The 12,695-nt window shown below is 39.5% G+C and overlaps 1 protein-coding gene and 1 long non-coding RNA gene across 7 annotated transcripts; both read left to right on the forward strand.

Annotated features, from left to right (window-relative positions):
* The first annotated feature begins 1,395 nt into the window (after window positions 1-1,395).
* Window positions 1,396-2,632, forward strand: LOC110905466. 2 transcript variants are annotated; one of them, XR_002573148.2, is made up of 4 exons: window positions 1,396-1,645; window positions 1,779-1,886; window positions 2,034-2,215; window positions 2,335-2,632. It is a non-coding gene; the product is annotated as an uncharacterized LOC110905466 (long non-coding RNA). The 2 variants fall into 2 exon arrangements; XR_004859773.1 differs by having other exon boundaries at window positions 1,396-1,886.
* Window positions 2,633-3,220: 588 nt separating this feature from the next.
* On the forward strand, window positions 3,221-7,551 carry LOC110908440 (protein STABILIZED1-like). 5 transcript variants are annotated; one of them, XR_004861068.1, is made up of 3 exons: window positions 3,221-6,342; window positions 6,547-6,961; window positions 7,256-7,551. XR_004861068.1 is itself a non-coding variant. In XM_035974670.1 (3 exons), exon 2 carries the CDS (start codon window positions 3,475-3,477, stop codon window positions 6,295-6,297), a length of 2,823 nt encoding a protein of 940 aa, XP_035830563.1. In that variant the 5' UTR covers window positions 3,222-3,345; window positions 3,425-3,474; the 3' UTR covers window positions 6,298-6,342; window positions 7,256-7,551. The 5 variants fall into 5 exon arrangements, 3 of the variants coding, with proteins under 3 accessions (XP_022009070.1, XP_022009072.1, XP_035830563.1); XR_002574594.2 differs by having other exon boundaries at window positions 6,851-6,961; XM_035974670.1 differs by lacking the exon at window positions 6,547-6,961 and having other exon boundaries at window positions 3,222-3,345; window positions 3,425-6,342.
* The last annotated feature ends 5,144 nt before the right edge of the window (window positions 7,552-12,695 follow it).

Genomic DNA, 12,695 nt, shown 5'->3' on the forward strand with positions numbered 1-12,695 from the left:
ACCTTGAACCTTATGTTCTTCCATTTCAAGGTGACAGAGTCCTCTATCTTCTTACCTTCCCTGACTAGAATTCCGACACAAACGACCGACGAGTTAACGTCGCTGGTATCCAACTGAGCTGGATGAACAACAGACCCGAATTGGCCAGCCACATAATCAAATACCCAATTCTCCGCAAGGTGAATCAGAACGCCATGGATTTTAATCCACGCAATCCTTTCGAACAGAAGGACTTGTCCTTCCCAGATATCCAGATTAGTGAACCATTTCTTCCATGTATCATGTCTTAGCAACATAGATGAAGCCTCCTCGGAGTTCTGGAACTTTAAACACACCGATAACCCACCTATATAAACTATCCCAAACCCTCCCAGGCCTTCTTCTACACATGCTTCTTTTAATTTCCTTAACACCGTGACGTCACTCGCTCTGCCGATCAAATCTCTACCATGCAGATCCGGGAACGCCCGAGTCTCTTCCTGGATCTCCAACTCTTTCGGTCTCTCCCTGTACTCGGAAGTCGAAGGGTCCCCGACCGAAGTGCCCATCCCCTTCCTGACCATCTGACTGAAGCTTAGCCCTCCACCAACAGAGAAGGCTGAGCTATTCATGTTAGGAGCATTCCGATTCGAGAACTTGACCGGTTTAGGCTCCTCCTTAGGTAACTTCTCAGACGATCTGAAATCCCCAAATTATTGTTTTCAGCGGCGAACTTGGCAATATTCACTCTAAGCTTGTTCTGGCCCATCTTTATTCCGTTTAAGTTCTGCTCAATCTCCTAAGCCGCCTTAGCATTCCTGAATGTAACGAAACCGAACATGTTCCCCTCTTTATCCTTTTTCCTGGCAATATAAGTTCCGACCACCTCCCCGAAGGCTCCTAAGAAGCTCGAAACTTCCCAGGTTGTGCAGCCATCAGGGAGATTCGTTACGTAGAACTTCGTGACGTCTCCGTTTGCCTCCTTGTTCTTCTTGCCGGTATGCGTCCGGCGGCCTGGGACGTCGACCCAGGGCTTTTCCTCTTCCATATCACAAGTTTTGTTGTAAAAAGGTCGAATACGTAAAAACTTATACAGTTATGCAAGTAAAAGTATAGTTGTGATATTCAAAATGTAACCGACAGGGGGTAAAAGTACTCCCATTATGTTACATTATGTACACTTTTTTATAGCTCATGATATTAGATGATGGTGGGTTTTGGTGTTTTATTTTGTATCCCTTAAATCCTTAAACCTAAAATATGATCAGTGTAATTATAAATATAAATTTGCAACTACTTTTGGCTTATGCGTGTTGTATGCTATGCATAAAAGGTGTTTTATGCATATGAATGTTGTACGGTTGCATTGATATTTGGATAGCTTTTGTGATGCAGCTTCTCCTCTACTTTGACACGTATCTTCTGTGTTGACATCTCATAACCGACCTATATCGGAGAGACTAGAGAGAAGGTTAGAAAGACAGAGAGAGATCGACGCGTTTGTCAGAAGTTCCGCCGCTCCGGCGACTGCAACCCTAAGCTGCTTCAACTTTACCTCCGATCAACCAACGATGGTGAAGCTTTGCGAACGGAGGCTACAGAGGAAAACGAACAGAGCCGCCTTGTGAGTTGGGTAAATTTTTTGCAATCAATCAACCGATACGAGGTATTCTTCTTACTTGAAACCCTAATCTTTTCGGTTCGTTTTTGTGTTTGCACCCGTAGGATAGGTTAGGGTTTTCCCAATAATCGGATTGAAGCGTGGTGTTGTGGTTGATTGATTAGTTTTACGATTACAGGTGTGTTCACAACTTTGATGATGAAGCCAATGCAATAACTGTTTCAGTCAAATTAAAGCTTACGATTTGTGAATATGACGGAGTTAATTTGAATTTTGAGCAGTGCAGGTAAAAATGGTTCAATCTGTTTGTATGCTGCTTCGTTCAAGTAACGACCAGTAGTTTGTGTGTATTCTACGTTAAAATGTGTATATTACAAGTTATACTACATTTGATTAATCAAATGCACTTGTACTTATTGGTCTTTTTCTTCAGGTTACAAGCTAAGCGGTTGTGCTGAATTCTGGCCGCAAACAATTTTAGAGGTGGTTTCAAGTCCATATGTGTTGTGTAATTATAGACGTGGTGATGTTTGTGCTCAGTTTCGGTAGAACAAGCGACTTTTATAAAGGCATAGAAGTTTTACGGTTACACCTAACTCATGTCCTGACATTCAGGTTAGTTTGGTTTAGCTGTTCTGTTTTCGGTCAGATATGGTATACAATTTTTTGCTTTCTGATGCACATATGATATGGATGTGCCTATTGATCACATTGTGTGGATTCTATTTTGCTAGGAATGGATCTTCAGGTAGATGTACTTTTAATCAATGTTGGCTGTGAAGAACCAAGTTTGTTGGTTTTGGTCTCTCATGTATTGGTACATGGTAATGTTGAAGACAAGAGTGGGACTGATGATGTGAACTACATAGTTGTTAGCCAAGAACATGTGATGGATGGCATTGCCAGTTTAATGGCCAGATGTATTATGTTAAACCCAAAAGCAAAGGTATAAGGTATCCAAACAAGTTAGATACAAGATCACATTCGTATATTTAAACGATCTTTTAAATGGGTTGAAATACTCTTCTCTAATCATTAGTATAGATTGTTTTCAACCATTTTATTTAGTTCATATCTAATGATCTTCTTATGCTTCTCTAATAATTAGTATAGATTGTTCTCGATCATTTTATTTAGTTCCTATCTAATGATCGGCCAATAATTAGTAATAAATGGCTCTTAGCAGGAAAATTTAGGACGACAACAAAAACTTATGCCAATAGATTGCACGAGCCAGGTAATATAAGTTTGTGAAAATTTTTGTATAGTAATACATCATAATTTTGGAATATTTTATCTACATAAATATTTCATTACAAGTTCAGAATGGGTTGCAAGTTGAATTGAAGGCGATCATTGACACACTTTATGTTATTCGTATATGTTATGTCTAAATTTCTAAGCCCCCGACCGCATCGCGGCGGGGGCTTCCATCTAGTTATTAATAAATTAACATTAATTAATATTCATGATTGAAACAAATTCAAATTACATATCTAAAATATCTCATTGAAACAATTTATTTTTTAACCGACATTATAAATCATGCATAAAAATAAAAATAAGTTATTTTTTAACCGACATTATAAATCATACATAAAAATAAAAATAAATCCCGAAACAATAACTTTCATGTTCACATCAGACATTCACTCCTTCACGTATCAAACGCACTGCCGTCTCCGCCGTTAATCCCGACCACCCCCACCACCACCACTGTCATAAACCACCGTTCAACAACACCGGTAAGTCACAAACCTTCTGATCTCCTATTCATTCATATCCTCTTCATAGTTATTATTGACCCCCATATTTAAAAACTAGGGTTTCATCATCCCCAATTATTATCCACTCAATTCACGCATTCAACAATCATGCAAGCACCAGTAGCACCTAAAAACCGCTTAGAATTCCTCAACACACGCCCTCCACCCAATTATGTAGCCGGATTAGGTCGTGGAGCCACCGGTTTCACCACCCGGTCCGATATCGGTCCGGCGCGTGCAGCACCGGACCTCCCGGACCGTTCTGTGGGAGCCGGGGCACCCGCGGGACCCTCCGGTGTCGGCCGGGGCCGAGGCAATGATGAGGAAGAGGAAGAAGAAGCTGAGGATAAAGGATATGATGAGAATCAAAAGTTTGATGAGTTTGAAGGGAATGATGTTGGATTGTTCGCTTCGGCGGAATACGATGAGGAAGATAAAGAGGCTGATGCTGTGTGGGACGAGATTGATAAGCGGATGGATTCGAGGCGGAAGGATAGGCGCGAGGCGCGGTTGAAGGAGGAGATTGAGAAATACAGGGCGTCGAATCCGAAGATTACGGAACAGTTTGCTGATTTGAAGCGGAAGTTGGTTACATTGTCGGCTGCGGAGTGGGATAGTATACCGGAGATTGGGGATTATTCGTTGCGAAACAAGAAGAAGCGGTTCGAGAGTTTTGTGCCTGTGCCGGATACGTTACTGGAGAAGGCGAGGCAGGAGAAGGAACATGTTACCGCGTTGGATCCGAAGAGTAGGGCGGTTGGTGGGACGGAGACGCCGTGGGCGCAAACACCGGATTTGACTGCGGTTGGGGAAGGTAGAGGGACGGTTTTGTCGTTGAAGTTGGATAGGCTGTCCGATTCGGTTTCGGGTCTGACTGTTGTTGACCCAAAAGGGTACTTGACTGATTTGAAGAGTATGAAAATTACTAGTGATGCGGAGATTTCGGATATTAAAAAGGCGAGACTGTTGTTGAAGTCGGTGATTCAAACGAATCCGAAGCATCCGCCTGGGTGGATTGCGGCTGCGAGGCTGGAGGAAGTTGCGGGGAAGATTCCGACAGCGAGGGAGTTGATAAAAAGAGGGTGTGAGGAATGTCCGAAGAACGAGGATGTGTGGATTGAGGCGTGTCGGTTAGCGAATCCAGATGAGGCAAAGGCTGTGATTGCTAGGGGTGTTAAAGCGATTCCTAATTCGGTTAAACTTTGGATGCATGCTGCGAAACTGGAACACGATGATGCTAATAAAAGCCGGGTGTTGAGGAAGGGTCTTGAAAATATTCCAGATTCTGTAAGGCTGTGGAAAGCGGTTGTGGAACTTGCTAACGAAGATGACGCGAAGCTTTTGCTTCAGAGAGCGGTGGAGTGTTGTCCGTTGCATGTGGAATTGTGGCTTGCGTTAGCTAGGTTGGAGAAGTACGATGCAGCGAAAAAGGTACTGAATAAGGCGAGAGAGAAGCTTCCGAAAGAACCCGCGATTTGGATCACTGCAGCAAAGTTGGAAGAGGCTTTTGGAAACACGTCGATGGTTGGGAAGATTATAGAAAGGGGTATTCGGGCTTTACAGAGAGAAGGAGTCGAGATTGATCGGGAGGCGTGGATGAAGGAGGCCGAAGCTGCTGAACGGGCTGGTTCAGTGGCAACGTGTAATGCGATTATTAGTAATACTATCGGGATTGGGGTTGAAGACGAGGATCGTAAGGCGACTTGGGTTGCTGACGCGGAAGAATGTAAGAAACGGGGCTCGATTGAAACCGCTAGAGCGATTTACAGCTGTGCGATTGCTGCGTTTAAATCGAAGAAGAGCGTATGGCTTAAAGCAGCTCAACTCGAGAAGGCTCACGGCACTCGTGAGTCGCTTGATGCTTTACTTCGTAAAGCGGTTACTTACACGCCTCAAGCTGAGGTCTTATGGTTAATGGGTGCGAAAGAGAAGTGGCTCGCTGGCGATGTGCCGGCAGCACGACACATTCTTCAGGAAGCTTATGCTGCGATTCCGAAGTCTGAAGAAATTTGGCTTGCTGCGTTTAAACTTGAGTTTGAGAACAACGAGCCGGAACGAGCCCGAATGCTTCTTGCTAAAGCACGGGAACGGGGAGGAACCGAGAGAGTATGGATGAAGTCTGCTATTGTTGAGAGAGAACTCGGGAACAGTTCGGAAGAACGGAGGCTCCTTGATGAAGGGTTGAAGTTATTTCCGTCGTTTTTCAAGCTATGGTTAATGCTCGGTCAGCTCGAGGAACGACTCGGTAATTTACCGCAAGCGAAAGAAGCGTACGAGTTGGGTTTAAAGCAGTGTCCGAATTCAACTCCTCTTTGGCTCTCTCTTGCTAATCTCGAGGAGAGAATGAGCGGGCTGAGTAAAGTTCGGGCCGTGCTCACAATGGCTAGAAAAAGGAACCCGCATTTCCCTGAATTATGGCTGGCTGCGATCAGAGCCGAGTCACGACACGGTTCGAAAAAAGAAGCCGATATCTTAATGGCGAAGGCGTTACAGGAATGCCCGAATAGTGGTATATTATGGGCTGCTGCAATCGAAATGGCTCCACGACCGCAAAGGAAAACCAAGAGTTCTGATGCTTACAAGAAATGTGAACACGATCCACATGTAATAGCTGCGATTGGGAAGCTATTTTGGCATGACAGGAAGGTGGATAAAGCGCGCACTTGGCTTAACCGAGCGGTTACTCTTGCACCCGATGTTGGCGACTTTTGGGCTTTGCTTTATAAGTTTGAACTGCAGCATGGAACCGAGGACCAGCAGAAGGAAGTCATGAGGAAGTGTATTGCTGCGGAACCAAAACATGGTGAAAAGTGGCAGCCGATATCGAAGGCGGTTGAGAATTCCCATCAGCCGGTTGAAGCGATTTTGAAGAAGCTAGTTGTTGCCCTTGGAAAGGAAGAGAAAGCTGCTGAGGATAACAAACACCAGTAATGTTTTTGACTTTTTTCAGTTGGTTATGTCTGCTTGACTTTACAGGTATTACTTTTATATTTACAATGTTACCGTATTGTTTACTTTCCAGTATGTTCTTATCCATAGATTCATATAATTCGGCGAATTGTTGCAATGTTACTGTATTGCTATCTTTTTCTGATTTTCTTTGATAAATTATGCTATATTTTTCTGATTTTCGTTGAATATTTTATGTTCGTACAACTGTTGCATTTGGGGTCTGACCAGTTTTGCTCTGGTGGGAATGGAGATGATGATGATGATTAACTAATTATGTTGCTGCTGCTGTTCTATTATTTTAGGCAATTCAGCCTATATGTATTTGATACATGCAACGGTTGCAGCCATGGCGGATTTCGACAACAATTTACGATTATAACAAATCTGAGGCGTTTGTTATATTGTGTTTTGAATTTTTATAACAAATCTGAGGCGTTTGTTATATTGCCATTTAATCTTCTAATCTACTCTGAGCTCATGATTTCGCCCGTCTCCGTTTGCCTTGTTGACTCACTATAAAGTATCTTATCAGGGTTAATGTGATTTAAAATAGGAGATGCTTGCGCTCCCTAGTCGGTCGACCGGGTAGTTGAGAGTACTCGGCCTAGGCGAAGAGTACTCGGACATGTTAAATTATAAAGAAGTAAGTTTGCGGAAATTAAATATATGTCAAATAATATAAATTTACTAATATTTATAACAAAATACCCGAATTGACCTACCAGATCCGATTCTGGTCGAGGTTGACCGCGTTTGATCGAGTCTGAGTAATTAGGCAGAGTTGAGGAAAGTCGCCTCGGCAGCCAACCTTGTAGGCCTTGTTTTACAACTATGTTTATATGTAAAATTATTTGGTTGGTGATTATGTTGTTCTGCTGATCTCTTAATGGTCCTCTGAAGCCCTGAAGGATATAATAAAGTTAACTGCTTTGTGCAGAATCGACAACTGGAAGCGTGAGCACATACTTGAATTCTTGAGGGAGAAGCTGAAGCCGACATCAGCGATTTGATTGGTCGGTTGAGTTTGTTCTTGAATCTTGACGTTATCTAGTTACGCTCATCTTGTAGAACAATTATTTCTACCTCTTTATCATCTGCTTCAGTTATGTACTAGACTACTAGTTTATATACATGAGTAGTCATGAGTGAATGATATGATGCATTGGATAAATCATTGTTCTTTATCCATGAGGATGGTTACAATTGTGAAGTAAATGACTGTAATTCATGTCGTCGTGTTCTTGCAACATCCCATTATTCATGTTATGATGAGCGGTAATTACTGCTAAAAATCATTCGGGTACTTCTCCGTTAAGCCCTTCGCCTATGGACTCACTTGAGGGTCGCCTAGTGTTTTCGGCTTTCGAGTCCTTTCCCCTTGTGTTTTCTGTACCAGAAGGGATCGAGTCAATAACATTAAACAACTTGATGCTGGGGTAACGGGTAGGTTAATATTAGGTGGATTAACAGATCAAATGGACCCATCACTTTGTCTATTTTTTAATCTTTTTATATAAATAATAATCACCAAGGGACGTGTACATTATACATGGGTCTTGGGTGCGTTAGGAAATAAATATACATTTTTTTTTTCAGAACGAAGGTCTGTTTCTCTTCATGATTTACGATCATGTGAATTATAATTATAATTATTTAATAATTCTCTTTGATTATATCAATATTTAATTTAGGCACATATATTGGAGAAGGTTTTATACAAAAATGGTTATTCAATATTGTTGCAGCTGTGAGAATAATATATGTACTTTTAACTTTTAAAAGTTAAAAAATATTTATTTCAAGTTCTTTCTGTTCAGTTAATTTATTTATCTCATATTTCTTTTCCTAGCAACAATTTGGAGCAATTTACACACATGGATAGAGAACTTATGAATTTACATATGTGTAGATGTTCCAGTCATATTAAATATATATTAAATATATACGCGTTCTAAGGTGTACTATGTTAGCTTCTCATAGTAATCATATATTAATTCGTGTGTAAAAGACATCAACTATAACTCATACACACCTAAATTATGTAGTGCTTTGGGTTGACCGTTTCAAGTTCTTTTGTGAATATGGATAACATACGATGATGATATAGTAACAATTTAAACAACTAATAACTCCAACTTAAAAATGTTCTTTTAGATGGCCTAATTGTTTTGTTCATTACACCTCTTTCTCAATTAATAAATTTGGGTTTATAAATTTAGCCAAGATTAGAAGAACCAAATGGAAAGATCAGAGAATAAAATAATGTTATAGTTTCTAGGTAATGAATAAAGTTGATGGAATTAAAAGTTGGAAATGAATGGTTGAAAGGAAATTCAAAAAAAAAAAAAAAAAAAGTCATAAAACAACTCGTTCAAAATCTAAATACTCCCAATATGTCAACTTAATATTTCGTATTTACGTTGACCCGTTTAATATACAAATTATATTAACTAAACCAAAACATAATTATAGTCGTTTCATCTGACAAATTATCGTCTCTAGCTAATATTCACATACCGTTTATTCTAATTTGCATGTGTAAGATGCTTAAAAAAATCTAATTTGCTAATATTCACATATTGTTTATTCTGATGTGCTAAAATTCACATATCATTTCACCAATCATAACTAATATTTTGAGTAAAATGCACGGATAGTCCCTGTGGTTTGGTAAAATTTCACCCTTAATCCTCAACTTTTGGAAATTACACTCGTGCTCTCTGTGGTTTGACAGTTTGTTACTCGGATAGTCCCTGGAGTAGATGTCCGTTAGTTTTCTCCGTTAAATCTGTGTTAAATGACAAAATTACCCCTATACACACATAATGAATAAAGCCTTTGAAAAATTTCTTGTCTGTACATAAAACCCAATAGTTGTGCATCCCACATCCCACATCACCACCACCTCCATCATACACTGTCATCACCACCTGCCTCCACCCCCATAACCAATGCAACCACCAGCTATCATCATCCCCAACGCCACAATACCAACCACCATCAAACCGACAAAGAATCCTTGTTTCCTTCCATAAAATCAAACCAACGAAACCCTAATTTTAAAAATCAAATTGATTTGGGGCTACAAACAAAGCTGTGGTGGTTCCTGGTAGTTAATGATGACACACAACAAGATAAGACAATGAATCTGCATTGTTTAGGTTCCACCCCACTTATCTCTTCTGTACGGGAGTGGAGGTGGGTGGCGAAGGTAGGGAAGGGGAGGTGGTTGACGGTGGTGGAGAAGGGGATGTGGTAAACGGTGGTAGTTGTGGTAGGAGGTGGTTGTAACGGTGGTGGTGGAAGGTGGTGTCGACCCCACCACAAAAACCTAATTTCAGATGGAATCCGACCAGATACGAGTCTGACATCTCCGATGGAATCCCTTTCCTCACTTTAGCAGTTGAACGCCTCAAGGCGATGCACATGCCGGAGTGGGGTCGTTGATCTGAAGTTCACCGGCCTCTCTCTCTCTCTCGTAAGCTCTCTCTCTCTCTCTCTCTCTCTCTCTCTCTCGTGATTTCTCTCTCTCTCTCTCTCTCTTTTGATCTGATGGGAGCATGGTTGTTAATGGTGGTGGAAGCTAATGGGTGGAGGTTAAGGATGAGCTGGTGGTATGTGGGCCCCACAAATAAACAAAAAGATTTTTTTTTCTTGAGTAAGGGCATTTTAGTCATTTCAAGTGGACTTAACGACGAAACTAATGGACATCCACTCCAGGGACTATCCGAGTAACAAACTGTCAAACCATAGGGAGCATGGGTGTAATTTCCAAAAGTTGGGGACTAAGGGTGAAATTTTACCAAAGCACAGGGACTAACCGGGCATTTTACTCTAGTATTTTATGAAATTTACATATATCAAAAAACAAAAAAGTTATAACACATCAGGCAATTTACCTATGAAAATTTATAACCTAATAGATAATTTTCATATAGTCTTCGCCGCTGCTTAATGCTTATGTTTTTTCATACAATTGCATAACCTACCATGAATCTTCCCCACTGTTCTTTACAGCCATGATCTATCATCTAAGAGTGATTTGGGATATTCTAGAAAACGGAACAACGATTTAAAACCAGTCAGGTCGTTAAATAAGGGTGTAAACGTGTCAACATGAGCAAGATTATGGTGTTCATAAAACGTTGAAATCAACTGAAGCTGCATGAATCGAAGCAAACAGGCCGGTTTAAGATTAATAAATTTAGTTTGGTAGGTTTAACGGCCCAACCAGTGGTTTGAAACTTGAAACCACGCGACAAACCTTTATTATCAACTTCTTTTCTCTTTTATGGCATATGTAGGTATACATATGTGATATATTAATAAACATCTTTATTTTTTTCTTGAGTAAGGGCATTTTAGTCATTTCAAGTGGACTTAACGACGAAACTAATGGACATCCACTCCAGGGACTATCCGAGTAACAAACTGTCAAACCATAGGGAGCATGGGTGTAATTTCCAAAAGTTGGGGACTAAGGGTGAAATTTTACCAAAGCACAGGGACTAACCGGGCATTTTACTCTAGTATTTTATGAAATTTACATATATCAAAAAACAAAAAAGTTATAACACATCAGGCAATTTACCTATGAAAATTTATAACCTAATAGATAATTTTCATATAGTCTTCGCCGCTGCTTAATGCTTATGTTTTTTCATACAATTGCATAACCTACCATGAATCTTCCCCACTGTTCTTTACAGCCATGATCTATCATCTAAGAGTGATTTGGGATATTCTAGAAAACGGAACAACGATTTAAAACCAGTCAGGTCGTTAAATAAGGGTGTAAACGTGTCAACATGAGCAAGATTATGGTGTTCATAAAACGTTGAAATCAACTGAAGCTGCATGAATCGAAGCAAACAGGCCGGTTTAAGATTAATAAATTTAGTTTGGTAGGTTTAACGGCCCAACCAGTGGTTTGAAATTTGAAACCACGCGACAAACCTTTATTATCAACTTCTTTTCTCTTTTATGGCATATGTAGGTATACATATGTGATATATTAATAAACATCTTTATTATTTCAAGACAAACTAACAAACAAAGATAATAAACCATAAACTAAACCGTTAAAATTGGTTGGTTTGGTGCGGCCAAACCACCAATCCAACCAATATGATTTGTCATTACTACAAACCATAACTAGCGAAGACGTAAAACCATACTATGATATATTAAACTGAACTATGAACGCATTTCTTAGAAATAAAAAGTTAATTGCCATAAAGTAAAACAAAAATAGAAAAAGTAAAGGAAAAATTCCAGAAATGTACATCTTTGACCTGATATTTTTCGCTATAGACATGGAAATTTAGTCTTGAAGAAAGTAGTCAGCCTCACCACTATTGGAAGCCTCACCACTATTGGATGTTGTCAAATCTGCTCCAACGCTTTAGACAACTAGGATTTATTTAACTTATACTTTGAGCTAGACAACCGAGATAACTAGGATTTAACTTCTATATATAATCTACAAAAGTTGTTCATATTCCCATCGTATTTATTTTCTTTCTTGCAAAAAGACAAATATACATAATTTTTGAAACGTACGCAGCGTGTGTTCGTGTTTTAATGTTTTTACGTCTACTTTTCGGTCGCTTTAGCAATCCTGTCACAACGTGCAGGTCCTAAATTCTAGTATAGATAATATAAATGAATTTAACTCATATACGATTCAACCCCTTTAACTTTCTTGATTCTTTCAACCTGACCCAAATAGGATTGTAACATTTAGGTAATGCATTTAACGACATATACCAAACGAAATCTATCGAAGGATCACCGGCGATATTTTCCATGATAGATTACTGACAACTATTCCGACCTCGTTGTAGGATTAATATGTAATTATATGGCGCTAGCTGTCATTTATCTAATTAATTTACCATTGACTTAATACCTCTATGAGTTAATTCGGTAATTATTTGATGAACATAATTACCTTTAGTGTATATATATATATATTTATATCATATTTAGTGTTTCCTTTTGGGTGTATATACAAAGATCATTTAAGAGAGATTAATACGTCAAATTCTTCCATCTCTAAATTTGTGAGCCTCCGTATTTACCTTAACCATCCTAACCATACACTCTAAATGAGAACCCAATCATCGTCAGGATTATGACGTCTCCCTTCATGCGGTTACTGTATTATCAGATACACATTTATCTCCATTATATATTAAAGAATTGATCAACATTCACAAAAGACGTTTTTAGTTTCCCATTTTTGTATCTATTTTATTATTTATTTAGTCGGATCTGTTTGGTCTGTGAATTGCCATTGATAATATGTAATAAGCTAGCTTAGGAGAGGGAAATATGTAAAAATCCCTTGATAATAATAGGTTTTTCTAGTAGAG

This window comes from Helianthus annuus, chromosome 6, assembly GCF_002127325.2.
Source record: "Helianthus annuus cultivar XRQ/B chromosome 6, HanXRQr2.0-SUNRISE, whole genome shotgun sequence".
In the NCBI taxonomy this organism is placed as follows: domain Eukaryota; kingdom Viridiplantae; phylum Streptophyta; class Magnoliopsida; order Asterales; family Asteraceae; genus Helianthus; species Helianthus annuus.